At 46.7% G+C, this 22625-nt stretch overlaps 2 protein-coding genes across 8 annotated transcripts; one reads left to right on the forward strand and one right to left on the reverse strand.

The window, feature by feature from the left end:
* Window positions 1–420: 420 nt before the first annotated feature.
* LOC120828662 (ATPase family AAA domain-containing protein 3) lies at window positions 421–7744 on the forward strand. Of its 5 annotated transcripts, XM_078085229.1 has the most exons (17): window positions 421–993; window positions 1631–1707; window positions 1813–1914; window positions 2018–2077; window positions 2167–2236; window positions 3065–3230; window positions 3390–3459; window positions 3576–3731; window positions 4606–4662; window positions 4774–4899; window positions 5068–5192; window positions 5403–5454; window positions 5545–5615; window positions 5724–5891; window positions 6124–6232; window positions 6330–6629; window positions 6672–7744. In XM_078085229.1, the coding sequence occupies exons 1-17, from the start codon at window positions 816–818 to the stop codon at window positions 7533–7535; spliced, it is 2751 nt and encodes a 916-aa protein (XP_077941355.1). In that variant the 5' UTR covers window positions 421–815; the 3' UTR covers window positions 7536–7744. The 5 variants fall into 5 exon arrangements, with proteins under 5 accessions (XP_077941355.1, XP_040048087.2, XP_077941362.1 ...); XM_040192153.2 differs by having other exon boundaries at window positions 658–993; window positions 6330–7744; XM_078085213.1 differs by having other exon boundaries at window positions 692–993; window positions 1631–1914.
* Window positions 7745–8777: 1033 nt separating this feature from the next.
* tmem240a (transmembrane protein 240a) lies at window positions 8778–21744 on the reverse strand. Of its 3 annotated transcripts, none has more exons than XM_040192158.2 (4): window positions 21558–21744; window positions 20294–20400; window positions 16663–16871; window positions 8778–10134 (listed from the first exon to the last, which is right to left on the reverse strand). In XM_040192158.2, exons 2-4 carry the CDS (start codon window positions 20383–20385, stop codon window positions 9980–9982), a joined length of 456 nt encoding a protein of 151 aa, XP_040048092.1. In that variant the 5' UTR covers window positions 20386–20400; window positions 21558–21744; the 3' UTR covers window positions 8778–9979. The 3 variants fall into 3 exon arrangements, with proteins under 3 accessions (XP_040048092.1, XP_040048091.1, XP_040048090.1); XM_040192157.2 differs by having other exon boundaries at window positions 21221–21744; XM_040192156.2 differs by having other exon boundaries at window positions 20787–21692.
* Between the last annotated feature and the right edge of the window lie 881 nt (window positions 21745–22625).

Raw genomic sequence — 22625 nt, forward strand, 5'->3', positions numbered from 1 at the left:
TACAAACATGCATTGATAGCAGCTTGTAAAAAAAACGTTATCATTGATAATGACGTTTTTCTAACTTATCTTTCCTCGTATTTCATTTAATTGTTTGTGAATTTATCAGTATTTATTCCTAATCTGAGCTTTAATTTTTATGTGTATTCTAATACCAACCTTTTAAAATCAACTTTTCATATATATTATAGAAAACATAAACAAGCAGTATGCCGTCTGGTGCAACAGTAAAGTCTGGTCTTAAATAATATCAACTGTCACTTTTTCTGCTGCCTGAATAGGGGCTCATAAAAGAGACAGGGGCCACTATGTCTACTCTATAGTGATTGAATGGCTGCCACCCTGTCTTCATATCACTGTGACAGGAATGTACACAAGTAAGCAATTCTACTCAAATTGAAGATTCACCTGTTGTTGTCTTGGCTGTAGTCTTGATATGAACAAACAAGAAACTCCAGATTGCAAATAATCAGAACAAGACTGAGCGAAGGGTGTACGAGGTTAAATAAAAGACTGCAATTTACGTGGAAACATCCTTCACGTCCGTGGTAAAGTGGTTTGGATGATGAACTGGATGAACACGTTTAAGAACTTATTTAGGTATGAACCCTTGTTCAGTGAAGGTAATAAAAGATGATGCACTGTCTGTAGGTCTCTGCAGGGGGCGGTAACGGGCCAGCAGCCTTCGAGCTGAACAATGAAGGTGAAGAAGAAGAAGAAGAAGAGGAAGCAGCATGATGGGCCAGTGAGACCACCACCGCGGAGGCTTTGGAACAGAGTGCAGCCCCCCGCAGCCCGCACGCTATTCGGGCGGCATGTCGTGGCTCTTCGGCTGGGGAAGGAGCTCCGGCGCTCCGCCGGCGGACGAGCTGACGGCGGCGGCTGCTCCCGCTGAAGGGTCCGGGGGAGCAAAACCCGGAGACAAGTGGAGCAACTTCGACCCGACCGGGCTGGAGAGAGCCGCTAAAGCTGCAAAGGACCTCGACCAGTCACGTGCGTACTCAATTTTTATAATTAATAAAACTTAAAATATACTCGTATATGCGGTTTGTTTTTTCACTGGACCAGACACACTTTCCAATGTCGGAACGTTCTGTTCTTTTCTCCCCCGCGTGCAGAATTCTGCATCTATTAAATCTACAGGACAATTTAAAATCATATGCGTATATATATATATATATATATATATATATATATATATATATATATATATTTCAATATCTTAAGCAGACAATACTTGACGTGTTGTGTAAAGACTGAGTCAGAAACTACAAAATAATTCTGAGGTTCGCGCTTTATTGAAATAAAGTTTGACGCACACCGTTTTCTCTCAGTCGAGGGGGAGAAAGCAACAAATGAGTTTGCTTAGTCTCTGTCAGTGTCCCTTCAAAGCCATTTGACCTCCACGCTGTTACACAAAGTTACACAAAATTTTGGTGGGCGTGTCCGAGACCTCTGCCTCCTACGCCACGCCCTCCATGTCGGTATGTGCGTATGAACATGCTTACTGCTGGTCTCTTTATGGCCGGTGTCAGCCAAGCAAAGTTTAAAGCAAGTTATACTAAAAAATAAGTACATTGTATCTGGTTAAGTTTGCCACTTAATGGTTATTTATTTTGTATTTTAACAGGAAATGCCAAGGAAGCGTTGGCACTTGCTCGCATGCAGGAGCAGACTGTTCAGCTGGAGCATCAGAGTAAAGTGAAAGTAGGTTTTTGGAAGATGGGCTGTTGGGATTGTGTGATAAGTGTGTATGTGTGTGTATGTGTAACTGCTAAACTATGTAAACCTAAAAAATCTCTCCACCAACAGGAATATGAAGCCGCTGTCGAACAGCTGAAAGGCGAGCAGATCCGCCTGCAGGGCGAGGAGAGACGCAAAACTCTGGCAGAAGAGACAAAGCAAAACCAGGCAGTATGGACGCTGTACACTAACACCATGCTTTTCTGATGGTAAAACACAACACCGACAAGAGTTTACATGCAAAAGTAATGATTCTTTTCTATATCCCCTCCAGAGGGCACAATATCAAGACAAACTTGCCAGACAAAGGTACGATGACCAGCTCAGGCAACAGGTAAGACTTTTTCTTTTTAAAGGAGAACTTAAAAATGGACACCCGTGATGGAGCGTTCATCATACTTGTTTGTTTGTTTGCGTCTAAAGCAATTCCTCAACGAGGAGAACCTCCGCAAACAAGAGGAATCGGTCGTGAAGCAAGAGGCCATGAGAAAATGTAAAGGAGAAAACCAAATGCACGCTTTCATCCACACACTATTCATCCGCTCGTAATGTCATGTGAAGAAAAAAAAAGTCCTTTTTAACACCCTACTCACAGATGCAATAAGCGGGATTTGTTACTGCTCCACAGCAAAGAATGAGCATGGCATGTCTGCAGGGGTCAATGAGGTTGTTGATCAGCACTAATGAGTCAGGATTACGCAGCTAAAATGTGTTGGAAGAAAGGTATAAAAAACAACAGACGAAGAGTAAATATCGCGTATTGTCTGCAGGATAAATCTGCTTACACATTCTCTAAATAACAAGAATAATGATGTCGTTGTTTACTGCTGATTCCGCTGCCTACGTGTGACTGATAATGCATTGAGGCGGATCCTATCTTTATTTATACATACATGGTGGAGTTGACGTGACCAAAATGCTCTTGCACAGACACTCGAAATAAAACCACAGGAGCAGACGGACACCTCAATAGAACAGAACAAGAGACGATGACTAATATGAAATACTAACAAACATGATGTATTAACAAAACAATCATTTGCAATAAGTTAGTCGATTTGTTTGCATTTTTACAGAAACATTTGTCTCAACCGAAAAATATGACTACTTTTTAGTCAGATATCGGCCGATAGTAGAGTGATGGGAATCTTATAATAGCAAATGGTGCAAGAAACGGTTACCGTATTAGAAGTAAAAGGAGCTGCGTCTTTAAAATCAGTTCAATCTAGTTCGGGCTCAGTGTTGAGTTGAACCACCTGTCAGAAGTGGTCATAACAAACTTATGCAGTTCTTAAAATCTGCCGGTCTCCCTCCCTCCCAGCCACCATTGAACATGAGATGGAGCTGAGACACAAGAACGACCTGCTTCGCGTCGAAGCGGAGGCCAAAGCCCGCGCCCAGGTGGAGAGGGAGAACGCCGACCTGATCCGGGAACAGATCCGCCTGAAGGCTGCCGAGCACAGACAAACTGTCCTGGAGTCCATCAAGTAAGGGCCGGAGGAGTTTCCGCTTAATCCTCAGAGCAACTGGCGTCTTATCTCCCAGTGTCTCTCTCAGCCGCCAGCGAGACCCCCAGAGGGCGGCGGGCGAGTGCGGCTGCCAAAGCGGAGGCGGGCGTTGTGATAATTGCGTTTTGTCCCCGGCAGGACGGCGGGAGCGGTGTTCGGGGAGGGATTCAGGGCCTTCGTCTCTGACTGGGACAAACTCACAGCCACGGTGAATCCCTGTCACACCTGTGCCGCTTTGTCCCAATTGCACTGCAGAGTGTTCTATTAAAATGCTCTACGGTACATTTGTGTGTGTGTGTGTGTGTGTTCTCGTCCCTCACACAGGTCGCTGGGTTGACCCTGTTGGCAGCAGGCGTGTATTCGGCCAGGAACGCCACGGCAGTGGCCGGGCGATACATCAAGGCTCGTCTGGGCAAACCCTCGCTGGTCCGGGAGACCTCCAGGATAACCGTCGCGGAGGCCATCAAGCACCCAGTCAAGGTGAAACTACGTCCCGATTATGTGTGTGTTTGTGTCTTTTGCAAACTGATAATTTCATTACTTTGCTGTTACTGAGATTTTGTAACCGCCAGCGCATCAAATCCCTTTTCTGAAAAGTTACTCCGATGGATCATCTTCATGTGTTCTCCGTCGTGCATCCAGCAGTAGGACCCCCGCCGCCCCAAGAAAGAGTTTAGCGTAGCGATCCCCAACCACCGGGTCGCGGCCCCATTTGGGACCGGGCAGCACTACAGATGACATATTCTGAAAAATGTGTTATTTTTCAAAATTGACTGGATTCTCTCCTAATTATGTGCGCTCGTCACTCTTAACATATTTCTCAAGCGTCACCAAGCGTTATTCTCCACGTCCTCTTACCGTGCACGGCAGTTTCTTTATTCACACAAACACTCAGGTGATACCTGACCAGCAGACAGGGGGCACTGGTCAGAAGGCTGTAAACCGAGAGGAAACGCAGCACAGATAATCAAATGAGTTGAACCGGGGACGATGTGAAAAATGGCAAAAACCTGGAAGGGAACAAGCTGTGTGTGTGTGTGTGTGTGTGTGTGTGTGTGTGTGTTGAATGAGAGCATTAGCCAGGATAACGAGGGAGCGGTCAGGTGTGTTCTGAATCGACTGGAATTTTGTGGATTTTAGTCATTTGTCACACAGTCTGTATAACAGACCAGATACGGAACATTTGAATCCGTCTGTAGCCGAGCAGAAGACTCACTCTCAGGTAATGAAGCGTCAAATGGCAATTAGAGAATCTATTTATAAGCACAAAAGCTTTCAGCCATAATTCGTGTGACTGTTAAATGATTCAGGCTCAGGCAACTCACCATGCAGGCCCTTCTGTTCCCATTTACAGACCACCAAGCGTCTGAGAAGCAGGCCGCAGGACGCCTTGGAGGGCGTGGTGCTCAGCGTGAGTCACTCTTCTTGGCTTTTTTTTTTTTGTTTTGCGGCTGTCTTCAGAGTGTTGTTTGTGTACTCGTTTCACTACTCTGTGCTTTCGTTGTGTTTCGGGGTCCCAAAGGCGGCTTTGGAGGGACGCGTGAGGGACGTCGCCATCGCCACTCGTAACACCCGGCAGAACAAAGGCTTGTACAGAAACATCCTGATGTACGGACCCCCTGGAACTGGGAAAACGCTCTTCGCCAAGGTGCCGCCGGGTCAAACCCCCCCTTTGACCTTCCGTAGTTACTTTTGTGGTCGTCGTAATAAATGAATACAATTCAAAATACTGATCTGGCTTTTACTTTTTTTTAAGACGTAAATCTTTTGCCTCTCTGCTCCGTTTTTGAACAAAGCTCTTTCCATTGACTTCCAGAAACTGGCTCTCCATTCGGGGATGGACTTTGCCATCATGACAGGTGGCGATGTGGCCCCTATGGGGCGCGATGGCGTCACTGCCATGCACAAGGTGTTTGACTGGGCCAGCACCAGCCGGCGAGGGTAGGGCACTTTCACTTGCTCCATTAACGCAATGAATCGGTACTATAATGTGCATCAGCTGTTGGAGGATGGATGTGGGCCGTGAAAGTTAACCTGTGTGCCGCGTTAAGGCGCAGCTGCTGTTATTCTACCGGTTCATTTCTTTACAAGAGGCTATAAAGAAGTTTTTTTTTAGCCACATTCTCTTTGACGTCCTCTGCTTCTCTGCAGCCTGCTGCTGTTCGTGGATGAAGCAGATGCGTTCCTGCGTAAGCGATCCACGGTGAGTTCAGCTGCATTGCCAGATGCACGGGGGGGTTTGATGCCCTGCTCTCGCATTGCATATTCATGAGTCATGATTTTTGCATTGCAGGAGAAAATCAGCGAGGACCTCAGAGCCACCCTGAATGCATTCCTCTACCGCACCGGGGAGCAGAGCAACAAGTCTGTCTTTAATGTTATTTACTGTGCATGACTGGCCATAAAAAGGTCATCGGCCGGGACTGAAAAGGTCACCGCCTCGGTCTAAGTGGCCTTATCTCCTCTCCTCAGGTTCATGCTGGTGCTCGCCAGTAACCAGCCAGAACAGTTCGACTGGGCCATCAATGACCGCATCGACGAGATAGTGAACTTTGCGTTACCTGGTCTGGACGAGAGGGAGAGACTCGTGCGCATGTATTTCGACAAATTTGTGCTCGTTCCTGCCACTACAGGGAGACAGTGAGTCCGATTATTGTTTTTCAATTATTGAACGCCCGCTGCAGAGGAAAGCTCCGTTCCCCAGAGGTTGCCTTTCCAGCTATAGTTGCGTGACGGTGTATATAATGTATTCGGTCCTGAAAACAAAGTGGCGTCTAGGTCTTATTGCCTTCCTGAAAAGCTGTTTTAAGTCCTCAGGAAACGGGTCTGGGCTCGAGCTTCACTCACCCTGCAAACTACTTTAAATCCACAGGAGATTAAAACTGGCCCAGTTTGACTATGGACAAAAGTGTTCAGATATTGCACAGCGAGCAGAAGGCATGTCTGGTCGGGAAATCTCCAAGCTTGGTGTTGCCTGGCAGGTGAGTGGAAAAGCCTTTTTGGCACAAAAAATACAACCGCTTAAAAATGAATATATATTCAAAGACAACCTTTTTATTTCCTCCTCTTTCCCGAAAGGCCGCCGCTTACTCTTCCGAGGATGGCGTTTTGACTGAGGCGATGATCGACTCGAGAGTCGATGATGCCATCAAGCAGCACGCACAGAAAATGGACTGGCTGCTGATGGAAGCGGGGGAGGGGGTCGGGAAGGTCGGCGTACGCCTCCCGAAGGAGACGGCCGCAGCGCTCGCAGCCCAGGGAGCTGCGTCACTTGCACGTACCGAAGGCGAAGCCCCGACGGTGCAAGGCCTTCCCCTTCTGGAGGCTTTGGGCAGCGCGGCGCGGGCGGAGGCAGCCGCCCTACCTTCAGCGGCGGAGGCGGACGCTGTCCTTCAGGAGGCGGACGCTGTCCTTCAGGAGGCGGACGCTGTCCTTCAGGAGGCGGCCGCCTTGGTTGAAGAAAGGGAAGCGGTCGTTGTTGAGACAACTGCCGCTGTCCCGTCGGCGCGGGAGGCCGAGGCCATCAAGGACCCGACCGAAGAGGTTCTTGGCCCAGCCGCAGCTGCCGACGCCGTTGTTCTCGAGTTGAAAGATCTAGCCGCCGAGGTTAACGAGGCGGAGGCCGCACCAGCCTCCGCGGAGACGGCGGCGGTTGTCGCGAAGGAGGCGATGGGAAGTGACGCTGCCAAGGACCCAGTTGAGGTCGTAGCGGAGACGGCACAGGAAACGTCGGAGGTCGCTGAAGGGGTGGACGGGGTGGCCACCGATGTGGTCAAGGAGTCCCCGAGTACAGCCGCAGAGGTCGTCACGGAGGTTGAACCTGCGATGACTGAGACTGCTGCCAAGGACGCTGAAGTCATCGTAACGGAGTTTGCCTTCGAAACGGAACAGGAGCCTCTGACTGCTGCCCGTGAGTTTGTTGCAGAGGGTCAGCCTTCCGAGGTTTCCACGGAAGCCAAAGTACAAACCACCACGGAGGCGGACGCTGTGGCTGAAGGAGACACTGAAAAACTGTCCGGGACCACGGAGGTTGGTGCCAAGGAAGCTGAGGTTAAACCACCACCGGCGGCTGCAGAGGAGCCGGAGGCCGTAGGAAATGAAGTCGGCCACGAGACGGACTCGGCAGCTGCTCCCAACGTGGAAACCAAGGCTGATGCAGAAGCTGCCTCTCCGGCTCCCGGCGCTGAAGCAGCTGAGCCCAGTCAGACCGAGAAGCCTCCTTCCCACAAACCAAGCGGAGGCGACAGCGACAAAGCTCAAGGCGAGCCTCGGCCAACGAAATGATCGCTCCAATACTTTGATGAAAGTGTAGCGAAAGAAGGGCTAGTTGTAATTGTTAAACACTCGAGCCTTAAGTGTGCAACGTTCACCTTAAATTGTTTAGACTTTTCTAGCAATATGTTTTTAACCAAAGTACTGCGACTGCTAACACAAGGTAATAATTTGATTGTTGTCTGTAGTTTTGTAAGAGTGAGTAAAAGCACTTTGTCTGACTAGAGCGTTCCGCTTTCTTTTTTTTAACCTTTTTTTGTCCGGTCGTCGGTGCCAGGTCTGAAACCCGGTGGCTGGGTGACATTTCGAAGCGGTGACCTTCCTAACAGGATGTTCTTGCATGTTTGCTGACCGCGGCTGGCAGGAGTTCAATAAGTCTGCAAAATGTTCTTTGGAGACATTTCTTCCCTGGCACTTCTTAGCATGAGCGCCGGTGCGGTTGAGGCCTGTCCTTGACATATATTCTACCTTTCACAGAAGGGTTTTGCCGGACTCAAATTTAAATGTAGATTTGCACACCTGCAGAAAACAGACTCTCCAATGTCACACGCGGGCGCCGCGGCTCGAGCTTGCAGGCGGGTTTTCGTCTTCAGCTGCACACAGGTGTTCTGAGAACATGGTGCTTTAGATCCAGGGGGCTACGTGACCTTTCTGGCACATGTGAAGAATAAAAATGTTAGAAGGCTCGTCAATTACGGCACCGCATGAAGAAGTTTTAATTTGAGGAAGTAATTTATTACACATCCACTGCTTCTCAGAGGTGGTGATTTATTTTGTTGCCTTTTCTCAGTTGCCGATCACTCTACTGTAATTTGAACTTTTCCAATCTGACAATACGCGTTACACGCGTTTTATAGATTCAAGTGAAGCCTTTACGATGCATCCAAGAAAATCAATCGTGAAAATGACTAGTAGCTTCAGCAGCGGTTTATGCTTTCTAATAGACTAATGTGATAAGGCTAAAGAATGCCCAGCGGAGGTGAAAACACCCTTGTAAAAAGCCCCCTGAGTCACTGGAACGTGTGATTGTGACAATGGAGGACTGTCCTCGGTCGCAGCGGCTTGTCATTGTCATTGTTAGTCATTTAACAACTCTTGTTAGAATCCCAACAAACCCCATTGAAGTTGCGACCGGGGCCTCGGCGTGTAATCCGTCTGTTGTCCCCGCTCTGAAATAACCTCTCGCCCGCGAGAATGCGTTCTCCACTCCGCTCACATGACTGGAGTGACACAATCAAACATCAGAGGTCACTGTTGTGCTTCGATGGCACTTTTAATAAAACAGACATTTCATCCTCACAACAGCAATGTCTGGACAGAGAGGACGAGGAGGGGCGGGGAGCCGGGCGAGGGTTCCCTCTGCTGATAGGCTGCTGGCTCCTGATAAGTGAAAAGGAATTGGATAAAGAAAATTGAACTGTGCTGTTGAGCTCGGTGTGGGGAAGATGGAGGGCTGTGTGTGTGTGTGTGTGTGTGTGTGTGTGTGTGTGTGTGTGTGGTGGGGGGGGGACTCATCTTGGCTGGCATTTAATTCTCCCGTGTCTACTATGATAACAATGACAATATAGCAAAGAGAACCCACAACCGTACACGCTCCCCTCCCCCTCACATATTTACAGGGGGAAAAAATGAATACATTCAATTAATTCACTAAGTAACAAAGCTAATTAATCTGTGTTTTTAGCAGAAATCACATGGTTTCACATCCAGTTTTCCAACAGACTCGTCTTTTTTCGTTGCATTCCTCTAATCTCTGACCACAGAGTCCGTCGTCTGCTTTTCCGTGGACAAACAACTTGCACAAAAATACCCCCTACGCACCCCCCTTTTAAAGACTTAAATCCATTTGGCCTGTATTTATAACTATTTACAGAAGCAGCGATCTAACCGTCACAAAAACCCACCCACCCAGCAGTCTCATTCGCCCCTCCCCACCACAACAAAGTCCCACTCCCACCCGATAGTGAAAAAAAATATATATCATGACACCCGTCTTGCTGCTCCGTTCCATACGCTGCCCACATCTTACCCTGTTCTAAAAGAGCATGCCAAGTTTAACAATGAACACAGAAAATGTCTCTATACAGAAAAAACACCCTTAAAAATGTTCTTTTTTTTTTTTTTTCTTCCTCCTCCCACCGACGGACATGGACATAAAACAAGATTTCAGTGGCAGCAAATAATCGTTATCTTGCTCCATTTTGGGATTCATCTTTTAATTTTTGTATCTTTTAGTGCTGACGGGGGGCCGGGTTGAGTCATACGAAAGTCCCGTCACGGGGGATTCAAGGGGGGCCACGAACAGTGGGAGGGCAGTTTTCCAGGGTCTCTGAGGCAACAGTTGGCCAAGGGGCAGTTTGGGGAAAGGGGTGAGGGCTTTTGGAGAGGAGAGGAGGAGGGACACCGGGGTACCAAGGGGTCTAGGTTATTTTTTGAATAATTTTTGCCTTTTAGAGTCAGAGGTGGCGGGGACTAGGGTGGCCGTTGTGGTAGAGCTTCTGCTTGATGTGGACCATGTTGCCGCTGGAGTCCTCCAGCTGTCTGAGCTGCGCTCGGCGACGGAGGTCTCGGAGGTTGCAGAACTGGGGCAGCCATGACCAGGACGGGGTATCTGCAGGGAAGAGATGGGAGGCGACAGGACGGTCAGAGGAGACGGGCGGTGAGCCCGTGTGAGCGACGGGTGGAACCGTAGAAAGGCTCGTCTGTGATGGATGCAGCCTGATTGATATGCTCCTTCAGTTTGTCGACCATGGGAATCCGTTACCTTCTAATTATTCAAAACGAAGCATGGAATCACAGGGTAATTGACAAAAAGAACGAATGGAACCTCTAGAAGTAGAACGAAAAAGAAGTTATTGACGCCTGGAACGCAGGTGGCTTTTAAGCAAGTTTGTTAATGATGGATTTTTTTTTTTTTTTTTCCTCCATCAATTATCGCAGGTGGTGCTTTAACAACATCACACACACAAAAAGATGATACCGTATGAGGCACACGGCCTTGAACAATGTGTACCGAAGTGAGTCCAAGCGCTTTTCAAGCTGATTTGTTGTCACTTTGCCTTCAATCAACAGGTGACCAGGAGACCGAGGGGAAACACGAAGAGGAAAGAAAGGTTGCACAAACGGTCCTGTGCAGAAGTGAACTGAGGGAGTTACGATTACATTGTACTTAATATCCCATAATATAACAATGGGTCATGGTTGCACCATTTAAAACACACAACAGCACGAACATGAAATGCCAGAGAGTGAAACACCAGAGTTCAAATACTAAAGAGGAACCGCCTCTGCATCAGCAATGCGATGGAAAGTGAGTATCGATATCGTCATAATCACAACATGTCACAGTCACAACATTGATTTACTTCCACCTTGGCTCCCCTTCTTTACTTTGTAAGTGCGACACCAGTGCGTGTGGTTATTGTCAGGCAACATTGCTTGTGTTGCTGTTTTTTCAGGCTCCAAATCCAGTTAGAGGACAACAGCCAGCATCACAGAGGGCTGATCTTCTGGTCTTTTTTGGATGTCGATGATGTTCTTTCATACCAATTGTCTCCAGCAATACTGGCCTGGGATGATAAGGGCTTTCTACTTCAAAACAATACACTGGCTCGTCAACTTGTCCATCTCTGCTGCCTTTTGGATTTCTGATTAGCCGAAAATACAATTCAGAACATTTCAAACTAAACCCAAATACACCTCCCATGCAAATTGAAAATCCGATGTATTGAGGTTTACAGGTGAATGGTTGGAAAAACAGATCATAATGAGTCTATTGTGTCGTGTGGTTCATCACAACCTTTAAGGGTGAGCTATTTGCAGCGAGGTAAAAATGACAGAGACGGGAAAGTATTGGATGACAGGGGTCTCTTCAAGTGCACCACAGTCTTGGCTTCTTTTTTCCCGATCCGGCTTTGGGCTGCTGCATATGTGACGGCATCCACGGCGTCACTTCGCTACAGTCAGAGGAGCCCTTACAAGGGAGCCTTCGGCTGAGAGGTTGAATGCACCTACCTATCTTTGACCAATTAGAAGCCGACAAAGCGGCCGAGGCTCATAACGGTTTCATGCCCACAGAGACAGTAAAGAGAGAGAGAGGATGAGGGGAGAGCCCCACACAGCAAACCCAGTAGCAAACGGCCCTGCTGGAGGATGAGCGGGCAGCGGGGGAGGAGGAGGAGGAGGAGGAGGAGGAGGAGGAGGGGTGGAGCTGGGGAAGCGGGGTGAGGCGTTGGGTGGAGGGGAGCGAGTGAGTTATTTATAGCTGTGAATGGGTATGCTGTCCACAAGGACTGTTCTGAAGGGTATCCCAAGGAAAAGGGGCAACAAAGACAGGTTTATCTCATTTGAATAAAAGGACGGGGATGGAGGTGGCAGAAATGGTAATGCTAGGCAGAAAGGGGGGGGGGGGGCGTAGTTGTTATGCTCCTTTAGAGGTGAGGGAGGGAGGTTGGAGAGGGAGGGGGGGCTCATGCTGAATGTCATCTTTCTCTAAATCTTTCAGACCGTTCGTGTGTTTGTCTCTCGCCAGTGTCCCTGGAGTCAGATACTCGGGCCGCTTCAATGATAAGATGAAAACGAGGTAGTTGCGGCGGGCAGCACTGTAAAGGAAATGGCCAGGAGTAGATTTAATAAGTGAAGAGGGAGGGGGAGAGGGAGGAGCGAGAGATGGAATTAAGAGGGAGGTGGAAAGCAACGAAAATCAATGCACACTGTGTGTGTGTGTGTGTGTGTGTTTCTCACTTGCCATTCCAGCTGCTCTCTCGCTCGTTCTATTTATAGCACAGGAGGAGTGTGTGTGTCAGTGGGGGTGGGGACCTGACAGCATCTCCATCCTGCACCCCAACACACACACACACACACACACACACACGCTGCTCTGTCAGCCTCACCTTCACTCCTCATCTCGGGGAGGCTAAACAAGCCTGCCCTAGCATCAACGTCACAGTCGACACACAAAACACACACACACACACACGCACACACAGGGAAGAAAGGGGCATTCCCTCCCAGCATGAAAGTAGAACAAACCCCCACTCATCCCCCGCTCCTACTGAATGCTGTTGAAATGCATGAATCCTTTTCACGACGGTGATTTTTGAGACTTTTAATGATGCATTGGAGAGAACAACATTGGCCGACTCGCTTGCTGCAAAACCTTTCACACCTAGTAACAAATAACTTTATCCTGCCTTTTTGTCCGCGGCAGCTCCGAGTATCCAGGCCACATGTCACCTACTTTAGCGCCACCCTTTATTCTAAGGATCCAGGGCAGCTCCACAACACAGAGCTGCACTGAGCTGACAAAGAATAACCAACCTCTAAATCCTGTTTTAAAAAGCCACGCTGCGATATTCAGTATCTTTACATCTAGCTTACATGTGGCAAAAGAATGCATAACCTAGTTAGCGGTTGGGATCCTGGCCGGGTGGAAAAGCCCGTGAAACCGCCATGACCATGACAAACTGAAACCCTGTAATCCAGGATGCTGATACTCTGCTCATCAGCGAACATCTTGCCAGTGCACACACCTCTGCGTTGTCTCTCCAGCAGAGTGCCAGACTGTGGGGGATTTCGTGCCGCCGTGTCACGATCTCACGCGTATGTCACATACAATGTCTGCTCATCTGACAGCCTCGGATGTGTTCGCTCATGTCTGCACAACCGCACAGGCCAAACGGTGGTGAACTGAACACAGCGTGTTTGGTCTCATTAAGTCTCTGGCGCATTCCTATTCTCCTACTTAAATATCACGCATCTGTCAACTGTCAGAGGAGGATGGTAAGAGGAATGAAACGGATATTTTTGGAGAGATCGCTGACGGGACACAGGAAATGAAGGAGCAAGTACCCCACTTTCAGGTGGATTTAAACACATGGTATGTGGGAATGTAGTTTGCACCGTTCAGAGGCATTTATCAAACACTCGTTTTTTGAGCCTGGTTCAAACTGGTTTTAGTAACTGCTGTATGTGTATTCATATATTTATTGTATTGGTTATAACACCAAAGCAATGCAAAATAACAGCTTGGCCAGCTGTGCACTTATTGCCGCCAATTTGATAAAGCTATATGTGGCTTTCTGCAAACTTGGAAGTTTAAACCATTGTTTACACACCATGCATAGTGGCTATAAAGCAATGCAATCTTCCCAATCACACAGAGAAGCATGCAAAATTTCAGAGAGCAAACATTTAACTGTAACTCCATACAGAGAGTTACAGAGCGCAAGTTCAAGCGAGGACCCTCTTGCTGGGATGTGACGGTGCTAACTGCTGAACCACTGCACAGACCCACTGATCTCAACGACTGAACTTGACACGCGGACATTTCTGGGACACACAGTTACCCTCGAGGCAGAGTAATAATGTTAGTTCAGTTAAAGATCCTGCATGCCCATGTTTTTGGTCGGTGCTGGTAGGGTGTGGTGTGGGTCGATTACCGCCGCCTTGAGTTACAGAAAACAAAACCCCAATGCGTAATAAACTGTTGTGAACAGCACATACATGATAATGAAATCAACGATGGCTCAGTTCCATGTAGCTGCTTCAACTCCAGCGTGTGTATGCCTGCTCACAGTCACAGAGTCATGACTAACTGTGACACTTGGATAGAACACGGCCATGGGTACTTTTTGTGTTATTCGTGACTCGTTTGTACTGCCATGAATGTTTGCTGTGAAGAAGGCCGATACAGTATACAACGCACACGCACACATTACCGACCAAAAGCCTCAGTTTAAAAAGATCTGTGGGATTATTGAAAGAGGTTGACATTTTGGAGAGTTAATTGTGGTTTTAGATAAATGCTGCACATTATATTTCACGCCTGAAATAATCATATTTCTCCTTACAGCTCAGACGGAGTGAACGAGTTATCTGTTTGCCTGTGCACTTTATTTTGTTTTTATTTTATTTTCTCCTATTTTATATCCATATTTTAAATTGAATATGTTATATTTCCTGGGCTGTGTTTATCTGTCTTATTGTCCAATGCTATGCATTCCCGCCATGTCAAATTCCTTGTATGTCCAACACACATTGGCCATAAATGTTATAAATTCTTCTATTCAGGTTGACGGCCTTGACTCTTTTTTTGCGTCCCCCAATGAGCGATCTTAGGTCCCTTGTTATTTATTTTTTTTCGTAATTATTATTGTTCGTAACTTATATGCTCTCTTTGGCGCATATCAAGCTGGCAGGCTGTTATAAAGCCATCTATTATAAGTGTCCTTCATAAGAAGCGCTGATGTCAAAACCTTTTTTAAAAGCTCATCAAAAGAGATCCTAATAATCACCACTACTTATCCCTGCTATTCTTATTAATCATGTTATGAATAATCTGCTCAGAGAGAGAGTAAACATACATGACATCAGTGTGTCTTTAGATGCTTAAGTGGTGTGTATTTTTAACTAGGATACATCATTAAGAATATATTTTTTTATGTGTTCCCTTGAAGCTTAATTGTTGTGACGTACTTTGGATAATTCTGGGAGAAATATCAACACTACAGTTAATTCAGAATGCTGCTCCTGGGTTAATTCCGTTCCCTAAACCCTTGTCTACCTGTCAGCTTTTACAGTTGGAAGTCAGACTTGTGACACTTTTTGTGTGATTTGTTAACCTGCAAGTGAGACTGATTGAAATCCTCTTTTGAGCACCTGGTGATTGCTTCCTCATCACCATGGCGACGCTTTCTGGGCTGGCGTAGTCCATGTCGAAAGTTGATGGCCCCTTTTAAATCCTTACAAATTATTCAACCTTTTATTTTCATAAGCCCAGTATTTCAACAAAATTGCCATATATAATCCGTTTTTGTTGACATGAATGTTTAGCCAAACTTCCCATTTGCGGTTTTCCAGCCATCAATGCAATGATCATGAATATGAATTTATGCAATTGCCCGTTTGCCCGTTAGCTAACTGGTACCCTGTAAAGCTGTTCTTTTAGTCTTCTCATGGAGGTTCGAGTTAAAAAAAAAGTTAAACAAGGGTTGCATCATTTTTACTATTTCAACCTCTGTTGATATTATATTTCGCTTGTCTGCATTGCTTTGGTGTTTTCGTCTTGCAGCGTGCCGAATGAGACCCTTAAAGGTTTAATACATTGGTGCACGGAAGCTTCGGTAAGCAAAGGTCTGTGAATCCGAATCAATGCTGAAAAGGGATTTAACCAAACATGCTGAGAAGGACATCAACTCTTCTGTTTGATTCAATGCTAACACAACATTTTAGCTAAGGGTCTGAAATCAATAGACTTGCTTGAGCAGCAGTATACTGGAGTGCAGGGACGGCCTTACTTAGTCCCTTAAATTAATTTAACAGTGGTGTATTAAAATTAACACCTGCAGGGAATTTAATGTGAATCAGAATTTCAATATTAGTTTTTTCCGCTAAGTGTTGCTTTTAACATCATATTCTCTATTCTGTGTTTGTATAAAATTGTTTTTTTTTTTTTAGAAACTGCGTTATAGCAACAGCTCTTATTAAGATATGATTGTGTATGTCTCGTTTGAGAATTATCTCATAAAGAATGAGTTTAACATATTTGGAACATAATTGCTCCTAATGATGGCGCTCTCACGTTTGCTTTTGAGTGCCGCTCTTCCTGTAAACAAATCAAGGGGATTTTAAGGATGAATTTCCCTTTAGTTTTACCTCAGTCGTTCGTGTGACTCATCACACAGTTGGAAGGTTTAGCTGTGATTCTCCAAGAGGTCGTTGTGCACTGAGACAGAAATCCAGTACGGAGAGCCAAAAATGGACCAGGCAATGCGGGGAGGCCACTTACCAGAATAAAACCATCTGCAGTGTTAGCCTGGCCAACGCAGGCATGCAGAAGATACGCGGCGGACTGATACACACACACAATACTGTATATTCCTACATGCCAGCATTTGGCAACCGCAAATCCTGCATTTGGATCCTAGATACCTTGTTATTTCACCTGTCAAATTAAGATGATTCAAGTTTCCGTTGCTGGGAACCTGCTGTGAAATTCCATTTCCTGTCATTTAGCATAATATTCACACTTCAACACATACATCCGAAATGAGAATGATTTTATGATAATTTAGGGGTTGGCTTGGCTCTCGACAGAGTCGCCTTCATGCGCTTCTGCCTCCGCCAGCGTCCGTCTTACCGTAGTAGCGGCTCGCCCTCCAGGCCCTGACGGCGCAGTGTAGGACTCCGTCGAGCCACAGCAGCAGCCAGCTGATGCAGAAGCCCAGCAGCAGCCCCAGCATCAAGTCCATCTCCTGCTTGGTCACACTGTCACTCACAAAGTAGTTCTCTGACGAGTCCACCAAGGAATGGTCCCCATCGTATGGGATTACATAGTGGACGTGATGCCTGAGGGGGGTGGGGGGGGGGGGTCAGACGGATGGAGGTGAGAGTAAGTTAGATATAAGCCAAAATATAATTTCATCAATCAAAGATACAAACAAATATATTTAATCCGTCCCATGGACACACAGGTGTGTGTTAAATTAGTGGAAAAACCTGTTGGGCTACCAATATACAAACTGGGTCGTCCAATTGGGGGTTTGATGAAGGTGAAGAGAGCTGTGTCACATGTCACTCCAAATACTCTCATAGGTGTTCAGTATGGTTGGTATCTGGTAACTGTGAGGCCTGTTTAGTACGTTATGATGGGAAAACCCATCCTAACGTGAATCATGTTCAGAGATTTCTTTTCTGAATTTGAAACAAACTACATTAATCCGCCCTTTGTTTAAAAAGCCCTTGAAGCCCTCTCAAGGACCCTTGGGTGTCTCCGGGCTGCACTTCAGGGCAGCTGCGGCTAGAAAAGTTTAAGAAGATTTTTGCTCACAGCCTGAAAAAAACTAAACCAACACTCCATTATCTCCCTCAAAGACTACTGTTAAGGGGCCTTTAAGGAAAGAAAAGGCATTTATTCCGATATCCTAACAGAAAAAAATACCTTCTGGATTGAGCCAATTGTCCCAGGACAAATTCATCATCCAAAATACTTCAAGTGTGCAAGTATGGTTCTTGAGATACTTTAACTAGCAATTATTTTGTCAACGTGGGCTTCTTCTTCATTTTGTAAAATTGTTCAAAGGGGTTCGAACTAGACAGTCTCGTTAAATCTGTTCCAAATTGGAGACATTAAAGGACTCAGAATTAAATCAGTTTTGATTGGGTTTTCTGCACGTCCACAGGTTGTGTGATTGCTTTTAACCAGGTGTTCACAACTCACAGGAGAAGAAAGAGGCGAAGGCATGGAAACGTTACGCTGATAGAATGGAAATTAAAAGACAAGTGATGTTTGTAGGCATCATTCTGTGTCAATGCAGGTTAGGCTAACCCTAACCCACTTGGCCATATTGTCCAGCACTCTGTTCCACGTAAAACAAAAACATCCACTTGATATTAAATTCTTTCTATAATTTTACTATAATTGTACAACCATACAGGCCATTGTCTGACAAAGTCAGTAGGTTGAAATGATGGGGGCTGGGAGATAGAAGACAAGCCATTGCGCACACATTTTGGGACAATGCATTGATAACAGGTTGGAATGTCTGCTTTGCTCATCTCTGACTGACCTATCACATATTTCACTTACATGTGCAACGCTTAACAACAAGTGTCTAATGCGTCTCGGCTGGCTAAGTCCTTAGATGCACTGGAAGTTGGACTGCTTATTGACGTTTCTGACTTTCCTGCAAGTGCGGGAGAAGTGAAAAATCTCCACCTACAGGAATGCAACTTCTTTAACTGAAAACCCTCCATTCAGAGTGATTGGCAGATTATCTCTGGGAAGTGCAGTGCAGGTGCACCCTCAGCACTCGGCACAAAGGGGATCGAATCCCTCAAAAGCGTCCTCCAAGATTGTGTCTTTGCCCTGAAGAATTAAGTATTCTTTTGTGTTGCATAAACTGATTTTAGTGCTGCTGCTCTTCACCCGGCAACCACCAATTTGTTTGCGTCAAACAAATTCAGTGTTTCAGTTTTGCGGAATGGAAATGCCAAAAATAGAGACAATTTAGATCAACTTAGGAGAACTACCTTACAGCCGCTCACAAAAGCACGGCACCGATCAGCGGGGCAGAAAGCCACACACAGTAGATCTGCCCCCTGCCACAGAGCTATACAGCTACATCCGAATCAGAGCACACGAGGCTGCCAAATACAATGACACTGGCCGTGTCCTCGAGCCCGATAAGGTGAGCGCCGTGGGCGTCACGACACCTCCACGTCTAACGGGTGGGAGTCAGGCAGGCAAGTGCAAAACACAAGCTCAGGTCTGCTCTGTTCTTCCACGCGTCTCGTTTGAACGCAGATGGCCGACTGTCCAAGTAACAGACTCACGTGAAAACTGTGAGGAGGGGCAAAGATTTGACTGTACACACCACCCAGAGCATTGGCCCTTAGTTTAATTTGGGGGTAAAATAGCCATTTTGGTTTCATAAATATTGAAAGCTGTGCTCAATACTGTTGATAATTGCCTACTTTACACTGTCTACAAATCCTAATTGACAGTAAGTATGTCTGACTGTCAAAATATTACAAACAAGACGTTTACTGATACATCATCTTGTCCCACAAATACTGTCTCCAAACATATTTGTCTGTATATATATATCAGTCTTCATCACACACGGTGTGTGCAGGAGGCCTTTCCAAACTTGAATATCCCCCTCATACAGGCACAAACCACCTGATGATGACCAACTTCTGAATTTACCGGCAGCAAAAAACACAACAGAGTGGAAGTGGCCTCTTAATGCTGCTGATGAACTGCTAGCACGTCAACCCCCTCACTGCAGTAAATGCATAGAATACACTGCTGTTTGGTTTTAATGTGCATCTGTTCAGCTTGCACCAAAAACACTGGTGACGTTCCCCTTCCACAAAACACCGGTTGGTCCTCGTGGCTGTATAGACATGGGTCAACAAGGATCTGATAGCTGAGGTAATAATGTAGGTGTGAATCTATTGGATGAAAGGATTCTTACTTCAAACCCTGATAGCTACTGTTGCCATACCCTCTGGCACTGACTTGAGATCAGGAAAAAAAAAAAACACATGCAGGCCCAGTTGTGTTTCTCTGCTTATAGAGAGCCACAGTAATACAGTGATATATTACCCTGCATGCTGATTGTTGAATGGGAATGAAAAACAACTGCTGAGTGAATCCGTATTCATTTATTAATGGAGGTTTTTCCACCTCTTTTTTTCCCATCACTTCCAAAACTGCTCTCACCAGAAAGCAAAACAGCAGGATCAATTCCTCCGCCACAACCCTTCCACTCCGACCCTCACATGTTCGCCATAAACCCAGCGGCTGTGCGTGGTCTCCGACACCGTGCGGGGCCTGTGCAAGACGCGCAGCGCACTTGATGCTCGGATTGTTTTCGAACGGCCGTATATTGCTCATACTTCATTACCTATTTATGGCTCCGACACACACCTTCGTATATGCAGCAAAGCCGAGATCCTCGCAGACCTTCTGTATATAAATATATATATATATTAATGCTATTTCCTTGGAAGAAAAAAAAGGGAGAAAAAAAAGAAAACATCGCGACCAAGCGTGTCTGTTAGAACAAATAATAAAACGTCACTGAAAAATATCAGCCGCTGCAGGCGCACTGACGGGCTTAATTCCAGCTCCGCTTTGCGGGGATCCGCCGCCAGAAATCTTCGAGGCCTCTTCGACAATTAAGAATTGGCGGTTGAAAAAAAAATCGAATAAAGGAAAGCGCACAGAACATCAAGTATCGTAGGAGAAAGACGGCATTTACCTCCCACAGTTGCAGTGACAGACGCGATCCTCCCCTCGTAGATGCGGTAAGATGTAGTTGTGAAAGCGATCCAGTAGTGCGTTCATGTCCATTAAACAGGCTATCGCCTGCAAAGAAGCATGCAAGTCAGCTGGGACATGTCAAGCAATGGGCTACGGGCTACATGGAGACAGCGAATGGTTCTCTCCATCGGCATCGAGACACATAACAACAAGAGGGATCGTAGAGAGAACATAGCCTTGGCAGATCCCCCCGATTCTAAAGGGGGGGGGGGACTCGTGCCTTAAAGCGGACTTAGATTATTTATTTATGACAGCAGGTAATTATAGGTAGGGCAACCTACTTCCACATGTCACTGGTAGGCCGGCTTGTCAGGGGGGGGGGGGGTTCTCGCAAAATCGCATTCATTTATGGCACATTTGAAATGATCGAATGAATTATTCACCTAAGAACAAAACCCGTATCGTGGCTGAGGGAGGTGGCGATCTCTTACCATTACAACTGAAGCACCGAGAATCATAAAAATCATGGTGGTTGTGATCATATGCATCAAAACTTCCGAACTGGCCGCCGTTCCCGTGGCGCGCGGGGTTCTACCCGCGGCGGTGGAGCCGCTCCGGCTGGGCTCTGCGCGCTCTGCCCCGACAGGAGCCGCTCATGGAGCCGCCGCGCCTCTCCTGGCTCCCCGTGCCTTCAAACCGCCCGGTCTCTTCCCCCAACCAACCCCCCTCTCTCTCCCTCCACCCCCCCCCCACCACCACCACCACCACGGTGTCGTCCTACACCCGACAAGTCGCTCCCGCAGCCCTCACTGCGCCCTCTCCATCCAAGGACCCCCCACCCCTCCACCCACCCCAACCACCACCACCACCGCGGTCGGTCGTTCGGTCGGACGCGGCTTCGAGGAGGCAGTCCTCTTCTAATTACCGATGCAAAAGTGAGCTGCTCTTCCAGGTGCGTGTCTATCTCTATCCCAGTTGAAGAAGAACATAAAGAAAAAAACAGGTGACGGGCTCCCGCAATCCCTTAAGGGACGCCTCGGTATCCTCTCTTCGCTTTCTCCAAGTTATTCCAAAAACCCAGGGGCTGCGTTTTAATGCCGGCCAATCCTGCCCTCCATCCGCCACAAACGGTCGATTTCTCTCGCCTGGACGTCTCAAAGAGATGCGCCGACTCCTATCACGGCCATCGCCCTCGTCGTTCTCGGAATGCTTGATACCGTCGACATGAGGTCCAGATCGCTCCAGTCGGGGACTAGACCCACCCTGCGCCCCGAGTCCAGTCCGGATCCAGCAGCTGCATCAACGCCCGGAGCCAGACACGCATGATTATCCCATCCCGGCTTCCAGCAGCTACACCAGCATCCACTCCCACCTCCACAGTGCACGTGCGTGTGCGCGATGGTGCTTGTTCACGTGCGCGTGTTAGAGAGAGAGAGAGAGAGAGAGAGACAGAGAGAGAGAGAGAGAGAGAGAGAGAGAGAGAGAGAGAGAGAGAGAGAGAGAGAGAGAGAGAGGGAGAGAGAGTGTAGTGGAAGGTGTAGGGGGAAGCTACAAGCTGCCTTTGTGGCATCGGCCTGTAAAGGCTCGTCATATAGTGGAGGATATAGTGGATATCTGCAGATGTGCACAGGAGGGCTTCAAGAACGTACATGATGGTTAAACCTCCTTTTGCTCCAGGGAGTCAATATGATCACGCAGGCAAACGCCCCTGCTTAGTTTTTCCCTTGCAGATATGCGGCTCTTCAGTTTCTACTATCCTGCATGTTTAGTGAACCTTTGCTTTAAAAAGCAAAAAACAATTCCATACCCCTGTTTACAGAATTGATTCTTTCTTTGGAAATATCTCAGAAATCCCAATTGTATAACATATCTGAAACTCAAACGCCAAATAATTTGACCAGTTGTCCAACCAACATATTTTTGAACTGCATGTAAAATATCAGGGTAAATGTTTTCCAGCAGTGTCCAAATGCGCCAATCAACAGCCGATCAGCATCGGTAAACATTTAAACAATGTGTTAACGCAGAGAAATGTTTTTGTTCATCTGTGTAACCTTTGACCTGTGTTGAACACTGTTTCAGCACCATGGTCAGCGGTCACACAGCCGCCTGCATTAACAAGCTTCTGCAGTGCTTTTTTGTTGTTTTATTATTGTCTTTTATCGTATTGTACTATTCAAAAAACACACTTTGCTGATGTAGTATATAAAAACACTTAATAATAATAATAATAATAAATATAATAATAATAAAAAGTTAGAATGTTGCTTTATAGCACTTTTCAAAAGTTGTTGCTGAAACAACACGAAACAGCAGATAAAGCTTTTCAT

This window comes from Gasterosteus aculeatus, chromosome 2 (assembly GCF_964276395.1).
Source record: "Gasterosteus aculeatus chromosome 2, fGasAcu3.hap1.1, whole genome shotgun sequence".
NCBI lineage: Eukaryota > Metazoa > Chordata > Actinopteri > Perciformes > Gasterosteidae > Gasterosteus > Gasterosteus aculeatus.

Bases quoted from the DNA above. Each gene is read 5' to 3' on its own strand.
- LOC120828662 (XM_040192152.2), top strand. From the start codon at position 816: ATGTCGTGGCTCTTCGGCTGGGGAAGGAGCTCCGGCGCTCCGCCGGCG. The intron at 994-1,630 runs GTGCGTACTCAA...GTATTTTAACAG, and splicing joins AAAGGACCTCGACCAGTCAC to GAAATGCCAAGGAAGCGTTG. The intron at 2,237-3,064 runs GTAAAGGAGAAA...CCTCCCTCCCAG, and splicing joins GCAAGAGGCCATGAGAAAAT to CCACCATTGAACATGAGATG.
- tmem240a (XM_040192156.2), bottom strand. From the start codon at position 20,843: ATGCATATGATCACAACCACCATGATTTTTATGATTCTCGGTGCTTCA. The intron at 16,872-20,293 runs GTAAATGCCGTC...CACCCCCCTCAG, and splicing joins TGTCACTGCAACTGTGGGAG to GCATCACGTCCACTATGTAA. The intron at 10,135-16,662 runs GTAAGACGGACG...TCTTCCCTGCAG, and splicing joins GAGGGCGAGCCGCTACTACG to ATACCCCGTCCTGGTCATGG.